Source organism: Stomoxys calcitrans, chromosome 2 (genome assembly GCF_963082655.1).
Source record: "Stomoxys calcitrans chromosome 2, idStoCalc2.1, whole genome shotgun sequence".
Classification (NCBI taxonomy): domain Eukaryota; kingdom Metazoa; phylum Arthropoda; class Insecta; order Diptera; family Muscidae; genus Stomoxys; species Stomoxys calcitrans.
The window spans coordinates 222,729,015-222,751,337 of record NC_081553.1 but is presented as its reverse complement, the minus strand read 5'-3'; the positions used below and the strand labels follow the sequence as shown (position 1 = coordinate 222,751,337).

General features: G+C 36.9%; 1 protein-coding gene and 1 long non-coding RNA gene across 2 annotated transcripts; both read right to left on the bottom strand.

Moving 5' to 3' along the window:
• Positions 1 to 1,349: 1,349 nt before the first annotated feature.
• On the bottom strand, positions 1,350 to 5,146 carry LOC106090839 (tensin homolog). The gene has a single exon (XM_013257172.2). It carries the CDS (start codon positions 5,051 to 5,053, stop codon positions 1,784 to 1,786), a length of 3,270 nt encoding a protein of 1,089 aa, XP_013112626.2. The 5' UTR covers positions 5,054 to 5,146; the 3' UTR covers positions 1,350 to 1,783.
• A 1,346-nt stretch (positions 5,147 to 6,492) lies between these two features.
• Positions 6,493 to 11,430, bottom strand: LOC106090865 (uncharacterized). Its single transcript, XR_009397134.1, has 3 exons — positions 11,291 to 11,430; positions 9,141 to 9,257; positions 6,493 to 6,754 (listed from the first exon to the last, which is right to left on the bottom strand). It is a non-coding gene; the product is annotated as an uncharacterized LOC106090865 (long non-coding RNA).
• Between the last annotated feature and the right edge of the window lie 10,893 nt (positions 11,431 to 22,323).

Here is a 22,323-nt window from a genome sequence, read left to right as displayed (position 1 = left end):
GGAGCCTTCAATCTGCTCTGCCGAAGCTATGCCCCACTGGTTGTTCCCTAGGGGAGAATGCCATGAAATGTGATGAGCATTAAAGTCTCCTAGAACTAATCGATTATGGCGATTAATGGTCGGGCTTCTAAGCCTGGTATATAATAAATATACCGCCCGATTTTCACTCCTCGAGCCACTGCAAGCGCATTTATTGACCAATCTTCCCAAAACTTTATACAACGCTTTCCTCGACGACTTTCAAAATACCTATAAAGTTTGCTTGAAATCGGTCGTAAGCGTCAACAATGATTGCTAATGTAAGGCCTGAGCTTGTCATTCGTTGCATGTCTACCATTTGCACTTGTTTTGAAGGTGGCTTGCTGCTTTTCTCTGGTCTGGAGCCCCTGGAAGCCACAATTTTTGTCTGATTTAACTTGCACGTGGAGTTCAGTTACGACTTCCAACAGCTGTTCCAAGTACGGGCCAAACCGGTCTTTAACATTATGTAGCTCCCATATAAACCGCAACCGAACGGTTGCTGGTTTGGCAAAAATTTGGTACTTAGAGGAAAATGTTGCCTCGCAACTAATTTTATTTTGTCTCAATTTTCCGCATTCGGCCCGGCCGAACTTAGCACGTTTTTATTTGATTATATTAATATGTAAATTTTTACAAACAGCTGATTCATTCTGTTGACGGATATTTAAACAAAAATATTTAGCGGCATTATTCATTGAATTATAGAATTTGCATATAACGGCAATATGACTGACTATACCCTTACTCATAATGGTTATGTGTAAAAGCAAATTCAATTCTCTTTTACCCATACAGGTAATTCGTTATTCTTTATATCTTCAATAATCATCTGATGAGGTAAATCTTAGGCAATAACAAGATTTGGCGGAAACTAAATAGTAGAATGGAAACGTAGGGGGTTGTATTATATTAATTCCAATTAGCATATGCTACCCTCGCACTTTCAGGTATTTTAATGGAATTTTTAATTCATTAATAGGTAGTCATTATTTTTTGTTTTACTTTGTTCTGATAGCTGACTAGAGACAAAGCAGGAAACATCATTTTAAATATTTTATAACAATTTGTTTTTTTTTTGTGATACATATGAACAAAAAAAAAAAAATGATCACAGACGCTGAGATTTGGGGGGGACATAACCTAAATGTGTGTGTGTGTTGCATTGCAAACTTTCACTCCTAAAAAAAACAATTATACGTAGATGGGGGGCAACTCTATCCAACATAACAGACACCACAAATCGCCATCACACCATAAGAATGCGTGCAGATCTTGTAGAGAAAACAAAACCAAACAAAGTCAAAAAATATAAAGTAGAAGAAATTGAATTAATTTAAAAAAGGTGGGAGAACCACCATTCATTCCATTTTTCATCGTTACTCACATACATACATACACAGATAAGGTACATACATGTATATAGAAATTTAGAGTAGATATCGCAATTTACACATACATAGATAGATAGATAGATATTTAAAAGTTGATAGAATTACAAATTACGTTAGTTTGGTTGTTTACAAAGCAAAAATGTTACATGTTTCTTCTTATTATTGTTATTGTTATGGTTGTGGTTATTATTATTACTCGACGTCGACGTCGGCGTCATCGTGGTCGTAATGGTAGTATTTATTGCTGATGTGATTGTTATTAAAGAATCTTCTCGTTTCTGGTTTTCGAAATTCGTTAATTTTATTGATATTTGTTGATTGGTTGTTGTTGTTGTTGTGGGGGTTATTGTTCCAGTAGCTGTTAACTGCTCTCAAAGTACATAGTTCCTCTGCTTCTCTGTGGGCAGGGTTTTATTCACAAACGACACTATGGCAGAGGCTGGCTGATTTATGGCCAAATCACAGAATACATGACACTGATTATCCTTGGAACTTGCCGAGCGGCGAGCGACAAAGGCAAATATTGTCTTCTTGGTTGCACCCGTTATGTTGGTGTTATCACTGTCATTCTCTTGCATGGTCCACAAACTATGTGAGGGATCGATGGCACAGAAGGAGATGATGTCGGCGCTGTAATGTTTGCGGAAGAACTTCTTGCGTGTGTTGTCGGTTAGCGTAATGCCCTGATGACTGACCTTGAAATGCACTTCGGTGGGTGAGAGGCTGGTGCTGGGCGCATTCATTTGCCGTAAGGCCTTGCGTATGGCTTCTTCGCCCGTCAGAGATTCGGTATCGCATGAAAATAGCCAAAGCACATTGCAGGCCGCTCCTTGCGTTAGCAGTTGCGTCTGGGCCGGTGTGGGTTCCACCAAGGGGGTCACTATGTCACGATCTGGTATTTGTAGTAAGCAAGGCAAGGCCAGTTGATTGATGGAGTGCTCATAGACCAGGGCGGACAATGAGGTAAAGACGGGCTCATTGGCACAACCCTTAAGGCGAACGCCCCGCGTGGTGGGTTCAATAAGGAAATGACGTACCAATTCATCGGGTTTTCCCGTTACAGCTGAGCCCGGCGGTGGCTGAGCCACCCGCAAGACCAAACCATAGGCGTTTTCAAAGGTGGTCGATCTACGCACCACAAATGTTCCCGGTGGGGCATTGATTAGCAACGACAAGGCATCTTCGCGCGACAAATTGGGTTTGTACCAAAATTTCGATGAATCTTTGGCAAATTTCACCAAATGCGCCGCCACCTCTTGGGGTTCGCTGTTGGCCATGGAGAGACTGGAGGCCAAGCGAGGTCTATAGTTGGTGCCATAAATAGTTTCCGTGGAATAATTTTGCACTTCGGTAGTGTTGGCGTTGGATGATCTGGCAAGTGTGCTGCCTACAGCGAATGGAGTGCGCGGCGTTACAGGAAATGCTGGCGTTTCGGGCCTTATGGTTGGCGAAGCAGCTGGATAATCCATAATAGTTAATGTGCTCATTGAGCTGCTTGCCTTGGGCGATGATAAAATGCCCGGCTGCTGCAGTGCATTTGTGGTGCCCCGATATGCCGCCGCCGCTGTCGAGTTGGTGCTAGTTACCTTTTTTGTGCTGGTGGCATAAATAGGTGATGCATCTCTATCCGGCAGTGGCGATTGACCAATATTGCCATCGCTATGTAGTTGTTGACTATTGTACATGTTGCCATTGCCATATGGAGCCGAGGAGTAGTTTGAACGTTGTATTGTATGTACGGTTGTTGTTGTTGTGGCAGCAGCGTTATTGTTATTATTGTTATTGGTGTTAACCCCCAGTGGCTGTGATTGTGTCTGTCGCTGACGTTGTTCATCATAAGGTGTAGCATAAATGTCCAACATTGAGGTTGGACTTAGATTTTCTCTGCCATTGATGGTATTGTAGTGGTTGTTATTGTTGCTGTTGCTGTTGTATTGGTTCTTGACGTTCTGTGTTGCTGGTGATGAAGTGTAATAATTACGTTCCACATTGTATGAGGCCAAAGGAATGTCGCGCGTTTGATATAAATTTTGTTGCTGTTGGCTTGGCCTTCTTATAAAGTCAATTTCGTCATGGTCGTCCTGTTGCAAACGTCTCTGTTGTTGTTGGTAGCTGCTTGTGGTCGCCGTCTGACGTTGTTGCGTTGTGGTATAACGATCCAATGTTTGATTTCGCCTTCTAAGCATGTCGTCATCATCATCGCCACCACCGCGTTGATGTTGATCCACGACATGCAGCTGTTGATAGCTTTGACTTGTCGTTGTGGTCGGGCGTTGTGGTGAACGATCCAATGATGGTTGTCGCCTTTTCATAAAATCGCTATCATCATATGGTTGTTGTTGTTCATCCAAATTAAGATTGAATTGGAAATCAAAATTATATTTGCCATTTTGACTTTGACTACGTTGGGGTACTTGGGGTGGTTGTGATGCCGATGCTGGGCCATTATGGCCGCCTCCGTTTTGTTGTCTTAACGATGGCGGCAATGTTGAGGGCAATTGTACGGTGCCATTCATAAAACGCCTGGGCGGTGGCAGAGGCGAGCTATTTGGTGAGGGGGCTATGACTTCTTGCGTTGTGGAACGGTACTCACTGAAAACCTTCTCACGACTCTCACGTAGCCATTCATCCAAATTATGGTGAGCTGGTGTTTTTGTTGTTGTCGTTGTTAGTGTGTCAGCGTATATTTTGTTGGCATCGTTCTTATTGTTGATATTACCATTTACGCCAAACTTGTCAAAGTTGTCTCCAATACCAACGCCAGCGCTGCCATTGTCGTTGCCACTGCCATAGCTGTAGTGGTATGTATTTGCTATGGTATTGGTGCGCGTAGGTGATCTACTGCTGCCTACGCCGCTGCCGCTGCCACCGCCGTTGCTGCTGCTGTTACTCAAAGTTTTTCGCACTAGCAAGGGACTAGTGAGACGTGGTTGGACTTTAATCATACTGGCATCTGTTAAGGCTATATCATCCGTTGATGTTGCTTTCGTCGGCACCCCCAATGTCTTGTTGGTATATCTCAACGATTGTGTGCAACCAAATCCTCCAGAGTCAACTGTCTTATGATTCAATGAAGAGGGATGAAGATTTTCTCCAACACTACCGTTAGAGGCAAAAAATTCACTGCGTTTATTTGCACGATCGATATTTGATGCTGTTCTTGCTGTTGTTGTTGTAGTTTGCGTCAAATTATAATTGACATCTTTGCCACTCCCATTGGTGTTTATTATCATGCGATCATTATTAATATTTGAGGTTTTGCCGTAACCGTAACCGTCACCGATGCCATTGCGACTAGAACTCAAACCGAAATCGAAATCAAAGTCGAAATCATTTTCAACACCGTTTTTATTGTAACTGCGTGACGCCACCGACAACGATGACGACGACGCTTTATTTGTTGTTGTTGTTGCTGTTGGCCTTAATGGCGTTGATGTTTTGCTAATTTGCCCGTAACTGAATGGAAGCGAATTTTCACGGGCGTGATATGGTATCGCACTATTGCTACTATTGTAGTTATAATTGTTGTAGTAGTTGTTGTTGTTGTTATTATGGTTATTGCTAGTATTCAAAAATTTATTTGTCGTATCACCGCCACCACCACCGCTACTGGAAGCGAATTCATCGTAATGCGACCGCATAGTTCGCGAATATTTTCAAGACTGCCATATGTGCTCCATTCTCCAACAAAACTTTCGTCGTCGTCGTCGTTGATGTTGATGTTCTCTTCTGCTGTTGCCTTTCAGCTTGTCCATTCAATTTAGCCAAAATCAATGAGCGAAATACCTTCAAATGTGTGAATGTATGTTAGTGCAGCCGAGTGGTGAGCGAATCTTGCCTGTGCTCCCCTATGTGTGTTCATAAACATATTATAGGTGAGCATCACACACTTACAATTCACTCACTCTCCCTATGCTTATGCCACCTCTATGTTATATGTCTATCTGTGTGATAGAAGTGTCAGTCAGTCAGTTAGCTTTTACTTTAAGTATTTTTCACTCTCCTTGCCTTTTTTGCTTAAGTGAACAAATGTTTGCTCGCTAGCTCACAGACTCGCTCACCACACAAACTTCCATGTAAATTGTTTTGATGTCGGTCGTTGGGGGAATAACTACGACCAGTGTTGTAGTTGTTTGTGGGGGGGGACGGAAAGTGAAAATAAAATGCCTGATAAAGAGAAAATTGATTAGATTTTGATAATTTGCCAAACAAACTTTTGAAAATTCATTTAACGAATTGTAACTATCATTGATTATAACCTACACCACACCAATTGGGAAAGGGTATAATAAACTTTGCTTATTGGTATGTAACATCAAAAAGGTGAACTACATATTAATAGCCATACTGATCGCTAGAGTATCAATATTTAAATCTTTATGTCAATTTATCTTGACAATTTGACACAAAACCTGTGATAGACGATTTAAATTAGGTCTATTGGACTCATAAACATACGCATTGCCTGTTATAGCATCATTAGAGAAAACACTTAATCACACTGGGTGTAAAATATCAGACAATCGACTTTTCCTGACGGTAGTTCTACATCTTCGCTTGTTCGTTTGAGAAAAAATTATAGAAATTTCTTAAGTTTTTCTGTTGACGTTATTTCCTAATATGAGTCGTATGATCAATATTTTTTATTTATGTTATATTAATCATACGCGTTTTGGAAGAGTCAATGGAACTGTCCTTACCAAATATATATATGGCAAAACGTGGGCTATATTGACAATTTTGTGCTGAAAGTCTTTCTAAACCATTTGCAAATTTTAAACAAATCAGTTCCAATATACGGCTTTAAAACACCTAAAGACAGGTGTTACCATTATCATGTGTTCATAGAGATTGCAGGTTGGAAACGGCTCCTTACCCAAAAATTTGACATTCATTCAAATATTACTCCACTATGAAATATAATTCATCAGAGACCAAATTTGTCCCAATCGGTTATATGTCCACTTGAGAGTTTCTTGGGAGCCAGTTGGCAACCCGGACATAGACAAAATATGTTGATATCAGATTGTTTAAGTGTGCCCCACTGTGGGAGAACTTAGAAATAAAGAAAAACTCTTAGTTTCAGAATTTATTCATTTTTTTTACTTTATTTAAGGCAAATGGACGGACGTAATGCAGACGCTTGATTGATCAGATGACAGGTTATCCTAGTCGTGTCGTTGCCATTTACTGCTATTGGGATGTAGTCCGTACCATATCCTGCAGATGGCGTTGAGGAGTAAGTTTTGTTGTTGAAAAGTAAGTTTTGTTGTTGTGTAGTCAATTGCCTCAAATATACCGGTACTAAAGTGGAGAATTAGTTACCTAACACAGGACATATCCTACAGGGAGTGAAAAGTTTCAATTGTTATAACTTATGATTCTTAATTATTTTTTAAAAGTCGCTTAAATAATGTTAAAAATTGCTTATCCGTTAAATATATTTGCTAACTAATGTTATCTCCCTTAAAAATACTTGCAAAGTATAGTCATCTTTTTCAAACTGTCCCAGGACCTATCCTACAGTGTTATAATGGTGGCAATTCCTCACGTCTGCCGACAAAACGGTTTGTTGTGCTTACAAAAAAGTAACCTCAAAATATAAAATCTAAGTTAAGAATTCGGTGCTACTTACAAAATCCTTTATTGGTTCCGGTCTGGTATTGTGTCCCCACCTACATAAGTGCCAATGTGTTAGCCAAGTTATATTCATTTTCAGGTAGTGGCAGTTGCCCAACAACAAAATTACATGCACAAAGAGTGCACTATCTGTCAAAATCAGTGAGTAGTGCAACTCTGATTTTGTGTATATTACTAGTTCGCGCCATTTTTCGTTGTTTGTGTGTTATGATTCACTCCGCGAGGAAAAATTGTACTCAGCTGTTTACAGTACACAACCTGGTAATTATGTCATGGTGTTAGCCGCGAACGCCGGGCAATGACTTCGGAAATGTTCCATCTTCACAGCATCTTCCCCACATGTCCAACAGGTGCCATCCCTTAACGCACCGATTTTGCATAAGTGGGCTCTTAGTCCTATGTTTCCTGATAAGATACCGAAAGCTATACTCACCTCCTGCTTACTTCCTTTCAGCTTTCTTTCGTCTCACTAACTGGATTTCCCCATAGGATTTTCGTCGTCCTACCGACCGTTTCGGTGTTCGACAATGTTAAATGCAGTAAGTTCTGAGAAATATCCTAGGATTTTTATTCTGTATTAGGTAGGTATATATTTTCGACACTTAAGGTAATATGTACCAACAATCCCAACGTCGAAACTTACATTTTTTCATTATGTTTTAAAAGCCGACATTTTTTCCCTATAAAGCTCCCACCCGAATGTTACAGCTGTGTACAAAAATTATCTCAGCAAAAATGTAGACATAAGAGAGAAAAAGCCCACACAATCTCGTAAGGTACAGAAACTATGGTAAAGACAGATATGTAGATGCGTGTGTGTATGTGCTTTTGCAAAGGTGTTTAAGATAAACAACAGAGTACATGCGGAGGAGATTGGTGGCCTAACTGAATGACTGAGTGGGGAGTATGGACAACATTTGTGGTTACATACATACATACAAACTTACATAGTATTCAACAGTTTGTACTCGTATATTGGATAAATTGCTTTTCGTTAACGAATATCGCATTGCTTGTTGTTGTATATGTTTTGAACAAAGGCAACAATAACAACAACACAAAAGACGACAACGACAATGGACAACTGAATTCAACGACGTATTTTGCGCTAGTGATGTCATCCGCCACAAGTTGTTTTTAAACTTGTTTAAGTGATGTGTGCGGCTCACATAACAACACCACCAGCACAAACAACAGCAACAACAACAAAAAGTATGGCATACAAATTTATTAAGGCACAATAACTCAGAGAGCAAGAAGAGCACTAAATCATTTCCATAGTCACTCACTCACTCACTTAATAGTTTGATATTTTTACTCTCTTTGGTTTTACAGAGTTGGCGCAGCGAACAGCAGCAATATTTCGCCAAGCTGTTTTTTTTTTTGCTGTTGTCTTTCTTTTGTTTGTTATAGCTAATTTTTTCCATTGTCTGTGATCTTTTGGCGTCGGTGTTTCCTTTTTGTTGTATTGCTGTGTGTTCTGCTCTGCTCTGGTCTGATCTACTCTCTACGACAAGATCGTGTGCTTGGGTCGTCGTGTGGTCGTCAATGTCTTTTGCGCTGGTTTGCTTTGTTAGTGTGCATTCTGATGTTAGTATTTGGATTTTTGTTTTGTTGTTGTTATAGTTGCAAATATGTGCACTTTGTAAATCAATTGGTGATGCGAATAATGATGAGCACATCATTCGGTTATTTAAAAGAGTTGGCTTTGTTTGTATGTTGTTGTTACTGTGATGTGTGCCACTGAGTACTTATTATTTAGATTGAATTCAAAGTTAAAACTTTGGATGTCGATAGTTTCTAATCAATCTATCAAACCATATGAGTATACATATGCATATGTACAAGTATACGCGTGTATGTAAAATATACACATATGCACCCATGTGCTAGCTTTTATAAGCACGCATATAATTTTTTTCTTATTTCTTTATTAAATAATCATAGTACGATTACTATGCCTGTTAATTAATGAGCGAAACCATTCATTATTATAATTTGATAAGTCAGCTAGGTTTTTTGTTTGTTTGTAATTTGTAAACATAAGATGAATGAAAATATGTTCGCTTGATTGCTTGAGTTAGTTACCTTTAGTGTAGTCAACACCACCATCATCATTTTTATTGACATTAGCATATTTGTCGGCAATCTGACATTTGTTCGCCTCCATGCCTATGATCTTATGGCTACACATTGTTTTTATGGCTAAAAGTAGAAAAAAACACACACACATAACACAACACAAAATGAGGGGGCTCTCCTATTCTTCATGCTGTCATAACACATAACCAACATCAGACTTGCCAGATAAAGACTCTCAATGTCAACAGAAATGCGCAATTGTAAGGCTTGCATATTTTTCTTTAACCTATACATACACAAATATATATGTATGATATATTTCATACACATACCTACGTATATACGTATGTATATGCAAATATACTAGGAAATATATGTATGCAAACGCACAAACATGTGGCATGTTAGTGCGTGATGTGTGCATATTCTTATGCTACAATTTTTACGTATGTATGTATCATTTACCAGAGTTGCCTCAAACAAACATTGTTCCCTTATCTTAAAGCTTAAAACCCAAGTGTGAAACGCGTCTCGGAAACAGTAGAAGCGATTTAAACGGGGTCAAAGCGCGTCAAATCATGGTTGGTGTGGTGTTGTATCTCATGTGACTTTTATTTTTCCATTGTATAAAAGTAGTGATCATTAGGCTCATCTCGAAAGAGAAATCAAAACATCGTTAGAAAAATGATCCTCTCCCTAACGAGCGAATAGAAATTATTTTTTTTGTTGGCATCGTTATAGTTACTAAAAACAGGAATCTGAAAATGTTGGGATTAATTGCATAGAAGGTTTATACCTTAAATTCCCGGACAATATGGGCCCTAATATTGGTATTTCCGAGTAGAGTAGGAATCTGACAATAAAAATTGGTTCCAATATCTTTTTCTGTACTTTTTTGTTTTTTTATTGACCCTTATTTTTGATACTGTACCAATCAGAGAAGTAAGTGATTAGACGCGCTACCTAAACATGGGGAAACAAGCATTAGATTTTAAAACTTCATTTCCGGAATTACTGAAGTTATCGCTTCTACTCGAATTTATATTAGTTGAGGCATATATAAGGATTTTAAGTCGGCAGTTTAAGGATTTTACCTTATTCAATCGATCCTCCTTCCGGGTACAAATGTTCAATTCAATTGAAGTTTGGTTTTTAATAATCTAAATTTTATTTTGTTTTAGATATAATTATAAAGAAATCGAATTTCTTTTTTTAAATTCTTAAAATTTTCAATTTTATGTATTCGAAAAAATGTAAAAGGGTTAATACTATAAAATTTTCCAAATTTCAAGGAAAATGGTTAGAAAATACGTCGTTTACGAGAGATCCATCTGTAGAAGGTATATATTAATATAATCTGATCTGGATCATATTCAATTCGAATTTAGAGAATATCATACCCTCCCTCGCAAACTTTCTCTACAACGCATTGATTAATTATAATTTCGGCGAAATCGGGTAAAAAATTAACCCTGTATAAGCTCTTAACCTAAAATCGGGAAATAGGTGTATATGCCAGCTTCATCACAATATGATCCAATCACACACACAATCGTACCAAAAACACATTGTTCCAAATTTCGAACAAATTGGGTAAAAATATTCGTTTTAAGAGCTGATAGCGGCAAATGAGGTGATCGGTTATACAGAGGCTGTATATAGATGTATTTCGGAAATCGGCTTCTTTTATTGAACTAAACCTGACCATGGATGGAAAAAATCTATACCATTTTTCAACTAAATTTCTTAATTTTAAAGGCTCAATTTAAATATTAGAATCCTTGCGTTGAGAATCATACAAGGACAAATCAACTTCTGTGCCAAGGAGGCCTCCAATATAGTACAGACTTTTTTTTTCCATAGGCAGATTAATTTCGAAAATAGGGAATATTTTGACCGAACTGGCAATTCGATTTCTGAAGTGCGCCGAAGAACCATTTTCCACCCGACACTCAAATATTAGAATTCGAATACTGAAAAATGTAATTTTTTTATGGTCCCTAAGGGCGGCATCAAATAAAAAAAATGTATAACAAATTTTTTGATTAAAAATTTTTATGACAAAAACGTTATTTTGATTGTCCTTTACTATAAAAAATTACTTTTGATTCAAAACTTTAAAATTTTTACGCTTTCTTTACTTCAAAAGTCGATACCTCCACTAATTTCTTTCTTAAGAACACACACTTCGCACTTGTTGAGGGACAGCCTTTCACTAAACGCGAAATTCAGACGTAATCTGTAAACTCAGCTCCAATATTTTTTCTTACAATGAGAGCCGAGAATATTATTGACGTTCACTTTAAATATTCCTAGTAATTTAAGTTTAAAAAACAAAAGTGCCGCCTACTGGTACATGCCGAACTTATGAGCACTTACCCTAGGTACAATTATTAGAAATAATGTTCCTCAATGGTAACATTGAAACAAACATATGTACATACACATATATCATTGGAAGTCCGATATGTATGTAGACCGGTCTGATGATTGTTGTGTTTTTTGCACATCCATGCGAACATCTGTTGTTTATATATCCAAATTTTTGTGCTTTAACGTCATTTTTTAAACGCCAGCAATAAGCCAAACAAAAATAAGGAATACTACAAGCAACACACCTACAGTCACAAATCATTCTCTTGCACACGGCAGATTATCATCATGACCACACTCTCTGCGCAAGAAAGATCGTGCTTCGTGATTTGCAAAAAACTGATGACAGCTCTCACTTTCGCCTGTTGTTATGAACGACACAACCATAAACATTAAACAACAGCAAACATATTTTTTTTCTTCTCTCCATACACTCAGTTGGCTCTTTTATATTACATCTGGGATAGTAAATGTGCATATGCATGTGCATGTGCATTGAGTTAACATGAGTGTATATGTAAGACGAGGTTGTTTATAATTAACAGCCATTGTTGTTGGCTAGCTGAGTGGCTGACTGCCTGGTGATGGTAATAGAGAAATAAAACGCAAAAAATTTTTAAAATATTCTAGATCGGCACGCCTGTCTGTCCTCCCTCTCATCTTTGGTTTGCTACAGCTCTCTTCTTCTTAGTAAACCATTGCACAGTAGTTTTGTAGAGTGTATTCTGGCACAGAGTGCCTGGAAATAAAATAAAAACAAAAGATTTTTACAAATGCTACAGAAATGTATATTCTGCGCGACGTATGTAAATAAAAGTTTACATGTTTATTCATATGTATAACATTTACTATTGAGTAACAGCCTAAGGATTAATGTAGATATAGCCAAATTTTAGATATTACTCTTTGGAAATTATATACGACGTCTGTGCAAACTTGTACGATTATAAGCAATGTTTTTTTTTAATTTATTCAGTAGTATTTATTTATTAGCCGGTAGTAGAGGATGATGAGTTGGGGTTTCACAGGTGCCCACTATTGCACAACGTAAGACATCATTTCAATTGTGTTACATAAGCTACGCGTAAGTCCTTGCGGTGTATAAAGGCGCTATTACACGGCATGTAGATGTCTTTTGACATGTCATGTGCTATTTTGAAAAGTGATTTTCATATGTTAGTTTCGTTTGTATCACACAACATGTACAACTGAACATGTGCTAGATTTGACATGTCATAAGACAACTACATGCCGTGTAATAGAGCCTTAAGCTATACAAAATGCAATTGAGAAAGTAACCATGACGTATTAGTGATTCCATAGTAGAGGCGTACACGTGAGTAGTCGTGTGAAGCGTGAGTCACGTTATTCGTAAGCAGTGTTGTCAGATTAGGGGAAATTTCCCCAAACAGAGGATTTTTTTCGTGATTAGGAAAAAAAAATTGTTCATTTATGGTACGGGGATTTTGATCTGGCCTAGTCTAACCTCAAAATTAATTTTCTTGAATATACGAATTTGCCTTATGTTAAGTGTTAGGTAATACCCTTGGATTAGGTGTGATTAAATAGAAAAGGTATTCACCTGCACTGATGTATCTATCTCCTATCTATGAGAAATTTTACACGAATATGATAGACATAGGCTTTAGTCCATCAGGAGGCATAGGCTATCGTACTAAGGCAGGAAATGTTTCCAACAATTTGCGGTCGGCTAAGATCGCCGCATCCAAAATACTAAGACCGCCATAAGATTGGGTATACTAATCTAAACATCCCGTTATTAGCACCTCGAATGATATGCAAACCATAATGTGTATATATTCTTGGTGGTCTTGACATTCTAAGTCAATCTATCCATGTCCGTCTGTTGAAATAACAATAGCGGTCGAACGAATGAAGCTTTCTACTTAAAATTTTCGGCCATTTGCAAATTGGCCATATCGGTTCAGGGTTCGATTTAGCTCCCATATCAAGTGGTCTTTCGACTTGACTTCTAAGCCCCTAGAAACTGGAATATCATCCTATTAGGCTGAAATGCACGTAGTGTTCCGTAACGACTTCTAACAATAGTGCCAAGTAACGTCCAAATCTTAAGGGATACTGGAATCTGTGGGTATGCCTCTAGCGACATGTAAGCTAAGCTTTGAGGACCGTGTCAACCGTGTTAGTATGTGATATCTAATATCGTGATCATGCGTGAGCGTGATTGATTTAAAATTCTTTGTGCGTGAGCTTGAATCACTACTCAAAACGCCTATCACGATAAAATTACGAACCACGAGATATTACGAATCATAAGAAAGTCACGACTTAGTTTTGGTATTCTCTTCTGCTTTTGAAAATTCGCTAACATTTTAAATTGTTTCGCGAGCGAAATTTGACAGCAATCAAATGTTTTTGTTTCCTTACCAAAACACGTTTTTTTATCTGCTCTATATTTTATTTACCCTTTTCGGAAATAAATAAAGAAATACTAACCATTTAAACCGATAAAACCAACAAATATGATGTCGACAATGGTAGCCATTGTTTGAGAATTGCCTGTTTTGACAACCCTGGAATTTGTCCAGTATGTCCAAATTCCTAACTCAAGAGTTCGACTTGGGTGGCTACTTATACTTACTCCGTGAATCAGAATTGTCTCAGAGACCTCTTCTAATATTTGTCTCTTACCGCTGGTCTGCACTGTTGGCTCTTTGTGGCAGCGATGTTTTAAATGGTGGCCCAGCAACAATTGACCTTCCCATAGAAAGCTATTTTCTTCCTTCATGAACCTCGTCTCCAGCAATAGATGTCGTTATTTTCAGTTACGGCCTTTATTTGTCTTACAAAATTGCATTTATTTACTTTTGCTCGATTTTATCTTGTCTCATAGAAACGTATTTCTTTAACTTGTATAGTAATTACACCAACCACTTCAATGTAACTTTTCTTATAATTTGACTCCCGTGCTGTCACCAAATCAAACACTTGCTTTCCTTTATATGTTTCAATAGCAATGCTTTATTATGATAAACTGCAACAAACCACCAAAGGGCTAGCAGTTTCTCATTTCTTGCATTCACACCGGAGGAGCGGCAAACAGAAGCAGAACGATGGACATAGAAAAATATGCGTTGTTGTGTGCCTACTTATATGCCAAAAACGAATATACATAAGTATGTATGTACCTATGTATGTTTCTTCTGCTATGATCGTTTAACTGCTGATGAACTTGACAAAAACAATGTTATGTTTTTAGGGCGAATTCAAAACAAACGAAATAGAACAACAAAGGGAAAAATTAATAAGATGGCTCTCGTTACGTTACAAATTATTATGAAATAACAAAAACAACAGAATGTGAGAAATGACAAAAGTATTAACTAAAATAACCTGAATTTAAATATTAAAAGTTAATTAAAAAAATAACAAATGTAAAGTGACTTAACAGACATAATTGTTTCAAGGGATGCCGCTATAACTTCTTTGCCATTTTTCACACTATAAGCAGATTATTTTTTTGGCCTATTTTTGTCTTTCCTTTCGCACACGTTTGCAAAAAAAAAATATTGTTAGTTTTATGGAAAAATTTTTTCAACCGTGATTCGCAAGTTTTTCGTGAGTCATGAGTGAGTCGTGCGTGAGGAAAAATTTTTTCTCGTGAACGTGAGTCGACAAAAAGTCGTGCGTGAATAATGTTTTTTGTCCCCTAAGCTTGAGTGAAAAATCACTCATTTGCACACCTCTATTCCCCAGGGCACATCCTAAAGTACATAATCAAACATGTTAATGATCTCAAAAATGCTTTAACCTCCATTTTCCAGAAACGTTTCTTTTTTATTTGATTTAATACCATGTTCGTGCCTCGATTAATGTTTATTATAGTAAATTGTTTTACTTCATTTCGTATGTCTTCCAAAAAAAGTCATAAAATCATTTCCGGTGAACATAAATTTCAAACTATTTTGGGTTACTATGTCCGGTGTGAATTATGTTTTTGCATGTATTTTTATACCCGGCGTGCCGCAGTGCCACACCTCTTTTGAGGAGAAGTTTTTACATGGCATAGTTTCAGCGTCATAGGCGGACATGCTAACCTCTACGCTACGGTGGCCTCCATGGGCCGTAATTTTCATCCAATCGTCTTTAAATTTGGCACATACAGTTTTTTTGGCGTAGAGATGAAGTCTATTAAAATTGGAACAAAATCGGTTCAGATTTGGTTATAGCTCCCATATATAAGTTCGTCCGATTTGAACCAATAATGCAATAATATGATCATTTATTAACCGATTCTCTCGATATTTGGCAGGGAAAATTTTCTCTCGACAATATTGGTGAATTTCATAAAAATTCATAAAGTCACAGCAAGCGCATTTATTGGCCAATCTTGCCAATATTTTGCAAAACTCTACACGATGACTACCACGATATCTGAGAAGTTTGCTTGAAATCGGTTCAGATTTGAATATAGCTCCCATGTATATGTTCGTCGAATTGCAGTAATAATGCAATAATATGATCATTTGTTAACTGATTGTTTCGAAATTTGGCAGGGAAGATTTTCTCTTGACTCTCGACATTACTGATTAATTTCATGGAAATCGGTTCAGATTTAGATATAGCTCTCATATATCGCTCGATTTTCACTCCTAGAGCCACTGCAAGCGCATTTATTGATCAATCTTCCCAACATTTTGTACAACGCTTTCTTGACGATTGTCACAATTTCTAAAAAGTTTGCTCGAAATCGGAGTGATGGCTTTGAGTTGGGACAGTGGGGTATCCAACTCTATTGCCTCCCTTCATAATAGTCGCAATGTGGGTTGTTTGGCGCTGTTCTATAGGTACTTTCATGGTGTATGTTCGTCTTCTTATTCCTGATTTAAGGATGTATGTCAGCGATACTGGACATTCCAGGAACTCACACCCGTTTGTAGTTGATCTCGCCAACGAAATGCACTGCATTCATAGGGGACAACACCTGCGTGTTAGGTGACAGAAAAAAAAATGTATTGACCAATATTGCCAACATTGTACACAAGGTTTTCCTTAATGCCTATTACAATATCTAAGAAGTTTGGTCACAATCGGTTCAGATTTAGATGTAGCTCCCACATACGATCGTCAAATTTTGGGTAATTTGCAATAAAATTGTCAGTAGTCCACAGTAGTTATTACAGTTTAAACATATTTGCTTTGCTCGAAATTTGATACGGGTTGTTCAACAACTTATCTGAAAACATCCGCCGAGGTCAATCAAATCCCACTTTGTATTTATAAGGTAGGTGAAGGGTATTATAAAATCTGCACCGCCTAACTTAACAATACCCTACCCTCTTACCTTTCCTTACCGGAAACCCCCAAGGGTTTTTGGTCCCTAGGAAGGCCTAGGAGCCTTTGCTCCAAAAACGGACTTCAGATTCGTGTTTCTGGGGTCTGAATTTGGAAAGTGTCAAAAATGTAAAAAAAAACTCGGGGTGCGCCCTGTAAAGTTCAGTTTTCCTAAATGGCCTTAGTTGCAGCTATTTGTAACCGATTTGCTCGATATTTGGCATGACGTGGTGTATTACCCATCTGAAAACCTCTGTTAAATGTCATCCAAATCGGTTCAAAATCAGATATAGCTCCTATATATATATATAGGTATATATATCTATCTATATATATATATATATATATATATATATATATATATATATATATATATATATATATATATATATATATATATATATATATATATATATATATATATAAATATATATATATATCTATATATATATATATATACCCATTGTGGTGTAGGTTATCAAAAGGTGGGCTTTGCCAGACTTCAGCCCGTCCTTACTTGTTTTTTAAACCCGTTTAACCAATGTTTTTTTCCTAAAATTATGAACCACTGTGCATTGTGACATCAGCCTCCTTATGCCAAGGAGAAAACAAACAAAACAACTGCAAATATTTATTTTCTCCCTACATTTAGACATAGGCTGGCTATATGGCTGGCCGACTGACTGACTGGTTGGTTGGTTAGCTGTCTAGCTGGCTTCACTAATATGGTTGGTGGAGTTAAGTATACAGCTACAAGTATGGGGGCTGCAGCATTGGAATCCAGCAGCTAACCAACCGACCAGCATGTAGCCATGCTGCAATGTGAAGTGGAAATACTTACAAAGGCTGCCTACTGCATGCCTATCTCTATCGCATCATAAAAATGTTGATCATTTGTTTTCATTCACCTCGATTTTTATGATTTTTTTAGCATATGTGAAATATGTGGCCAATTCATGCAGGATGAGTATTAACGATGGTGGTGGTGTTGGTGGGGCACAAAAAGAACCGTTAAAATCTATTTTTGCGTACCTATATGCCCAACACTCATCATAAACCATTATTGGTGGTTTCCTGTTTTAGGCTTCCACACCATCACAAGTATGGAAGCGAATGCTGCATATACTGCTTCCGCCTTGAGCCTCTAACAATGGTTTAATTTTTCACTGAACATTTCCACACTTGGTGTGATGTTCTGATTTTTCTTGGAAAACAGTGCACAGCCGTGAAATTAAAAAAGAGACAGACACATGAAAATAAAAAAAATATATGTCTCTTATCGTTAAGCTAAAATTTAAATCGGACAAACTTATTGATATGGAAAAATTCGAAATTTGCTCGTAAATTTATATTTAAAAGATTTGTCAGTGTTTATTTTTGCGATAAAACTAAAATAAACAAGTAAAAAAAGGTATTAAGTTCAGCCGAGTCGAACTTTGGATACCCACCACCTCGGGTATATATGTAAACCCCCTTTCGTCACAATCCGGTGAAAATTAGATAACTTATGCATCAAAGTTCGGCACGGACATTGAGTGGTCTAATAAATGTAAGTCACTGCTGAATTTTGTATTTAAAATTTCAACAAAATCGTGTAATAAATAAATTTCAACAAAATCGGGTAATTATGACTTCAGACCCCTTATCGGCAGATCGGTCTATATGACAGCTATATCTAAATATGGTCCGACTTGAACCATATTGCGGTCCTATGTTGAGGGGCGTAAAACTACTCACTGTTTCAAATTTCAGCGAAATCAGTTAAAAAGTAAAGCTTTTATGGGCTTCAGACCTTTTATCTAGAAATCGGTCTATATGGCAGCTATATCTAAATATAATTATAGTTGATCCATATTTAACTTAGATGTTGGGAGGCTTAAAATAATCCACTGTTTAAAATTTCACCGAAATCGGTTAAAAAATCAAGCTTTTATGGGCTTCAGACCCTTAACCGGCATAAAGCTCGATATGACAGCTATATCTAAATATGGTCCGACCTGAACCATATTTCGGTCCTATCTTGGGGGGCGTAAAACTACTCACTGTTTCAAATTTCAGCGAAATCGGTAAAAAAGTAAAGCTTTAATGGGCTTCAGACCTTTTATCTGGAGATCGATCTAGCTTCAGACCATTTATCTGGAAATCGATCTATATAACAGCTATATCTAAATATAGTCCGATTTGATCCATATTTAGGTCAGATGTCGGAAGGCCTAAAATAACCCACTGTTTCAAATTTCAACGAAATCGTGTAATAAATAAAGCTTTTATGGGCTTCAGACCCCTTATCGGCAGATCGGTATATATTGCAGCTGTATATAAATATAGTCCGATATAAACCATATTTGATTCACATGTCGGGAAGTTTTAAACTACTCACTGTTTCAAATATCAGCGAAATCGGATGAAAAATAAAGCATTTATGAGAATTAGACCCTTTATTGGCAGATCGGTCTATATATCAGCTATATCCAAATATGGTCCGATTTGGCTAGTTCAAGAACTTAACCAGCGTGCATCAAAAAGACGTATCTGTGCTAAATTTCAGCTCAATATCTCAATTTTTGAAAGCTGTAGAGAGATAACAACAGATGAACGCACACACAGACATCCTTAAATCATCTTAGAATTTTACGACGATCCGAAATATATATACTTTGTAGGGTTGGAAATTGATATTTCGATATGTTGCAAACGGAATGACTAATTGAATATACCCCCTATCCTTCGGTGGTGCGTATAAAAATGGTCAATTGCTATAAATACAGTTTTACGCTGCAATGTCAAACATTTGCTATTGTACAGTGAGAAAACTGTAAAACCGCAACGCCTTTATCTTAAAAACACATTAATCCCAAAGCATTAAAGCGACGTATGTCATAAAAAGGAATTACACCGATGATATGGCAACACCAGGGCGATTAGGGTTACTTGAAAGTTCGCCAAATAGATAGCATTTTGCATAAGTATTTCCTATGGTTTCTTCATCAAACGGGCAAGCAATTTATAAAGAACTCTCAATCAATTGGCGGTATACTGTACTGACAATACTTACTTAAGATAATGATGAAGTGTCTTCAAGCTAATCTACCTCTATAACGCTGACTCTCTTATGCGATTTTAATTTCTTACAAGCACGCGAATCTTATGATTTGTTGTTTGACTATGAATGAACATTGTTCTTATTGTTTTTCGCTATGATAGTAGTGGTTACACATACAAACATTTAGTTGTTGTAGTCAACCAGCATAGCCTAGCTATTGCAAAAATTGATTTGAAATGCGGTCAAGCGTCAAATAGTGGCTCTTTTGATATATGCCGGCTTGTTGCGAACATTGTCTTTGTTCCTTCGCATGGATGGGTGGTCGTAGTTCGCAGTTGTGTGTGTTTTAAGACAAACACCCACCCCTTACAGTTCTCTCTCTCTCTCTATCACAAGGAGATTGAGCGGGTGGTCGACTGAAAGTAGTCAGTCAGATGGAAGATAGTGAAAACCGTGTTTAAAAAAAATAAGGAGTGTCAGAGCAAATTTATTTCTGCATGGGTAATTGATTTATAACCTTAATAGAATTTTTGATAAACGCTAATGGTATGAATAGTTAAGGTTTTTGGCATATTATTACATTTACAATATTGCGTTTTACTTTTAAGGAAATTGATTTTACAGCAATAGGAGAAAAATTTTAAGCAATTGTTTAGATATTAAAGCATATCAACATCATTAAAATTTGACTTTTATAGAAAAAGGTTGTTGATATTGCCTTGTCATATAGATTTTCTCTTTTTATACCCTTCATCACTACTGTGGTACAGGGTATTATAACTTAGTGCATTTGTTTGTAACACCCACAAGAAAGAGAGGTAGACCCATTGATAAGTATACCGATCGACTCAGAATTACTTTCTGATTCGAGTTAACTATGTCCGTTCGCCTACAAAATACAGTTCGCAGTTTTCATCCGATCACCTTAAAATTTGGTATAGGCATGTTTTTCGCCCTACAGACGAAGCCAATTGAAATTGGAAAAAATCGGTTCAGATTTGGATATAGCTCCCATATATATGTTCGTCAGATTTGCAGTAATATTGCAATAAAATTGTCATTTGTTAACCGATTCTCTCGAAATTTGGCAGGAAAGATTTTCTCTTGACTCTCGGTGAATTACATGGAAATCGGTTCAGATTAAGATATAGCTCTCACATATATATATATATATATATCGCCCCATTTTAACTTCTAGAGTCACATTAAGCGCATTTATTGACCTATCTTGCCAAAATTTCGCACAACGCTTTCCTCGACGACTACCATAATATCTGAGGAGTTTTCTCGAAATCGATTCAGATTTAGATATAGCTAAGTATTACTGGTGAATTTCATAGAAATCGGTTCATATTTAGATATAGCTGCCATATATATATATATATATATATATATATATATATATATATATATATATATATATATATATATATATATATATATATATATATATAAAATATATAAAAGGGGGTTTAAATGGCCTATACATTAACATGCCTATGACTCTCAACCGATATCTGACCTAAATATGGTTCAAATCGCACTATATTAAGATATAGCTGTCATATAAACCGATCTCCTGATAAAGTCCATAAAAGCTTTATTTTTCAACCGATTTCGCTGAAATTTTAAACAGTAAATAGTTTTACGCCCCCCAACATAGGTTCCAAATATGGTTCAGATCGGACTTTATTTAGATATAGTTGCCATATAGACCGATCTGCCGATAAAGGGTCTGAAGCTCATTAAAGCTTTATTTATTACCCGATTTTGTTGAAATTTAAAATACAAAATTCAAAAGTGACTTAAATTTATTAGAACACTCAAAATCCGTGCCGGATTTAGGTGCATAAGTTTTCCAATTTTCATCGGATTGTCACGAAAGGGGGTTTACATATATACCCCGTAGCCAAAGTTCGGCCCGGCCGAACTTTATGCCTTTTTACTTGTTTTAAACTAATTTTTTTTAATTTAGTTTTTTTTTACTTAAATTGTTTAAAAATCTTTATTTTTACAATAATTTAACTTTTTTAAATTAAAAATTTTTACAAATTTGGCAGAAATTATTTGTAAATGGAATTTTACGTAAAGCTCCCTTACATCAATGAGTGCTGTCCGCTTCAAGTTTAAGCTCAATAAAAATGGATCTTGGTTTTATAGTCGATTAGGGATGACATGCCTTTTAGCGATACCTCTTGGTATTGAAATTTTAGATGGTACCAAGCCCCACAAATATTGCCGAATTTGATGAAGGATAACCTAGGAGGTCTTTCTAGTGTATGCGCCCTCCCAAATTTTCATTGAAGATTTTCGTGGTCAACTTGCATTTGCTATTCAAAATTTTTTATGATAACTAGCTGAACCGAACCCGCTCCGCTGCACTTTCTTTAGCTTTTTATACCCCACTACCATAGGAAAGGCGGTATACTTATCTAGTCATTCCGCTTGTAACACCTC

Coding starts and splice junctions, on each gene's coding strand:
- LOC106090839 (XM_013257172.2), bottom strand. CDS start 5,053: ATGCGGTCGCATTACGATGAATTCGCTTCCAGTAGCGGTGGTGGTGGC.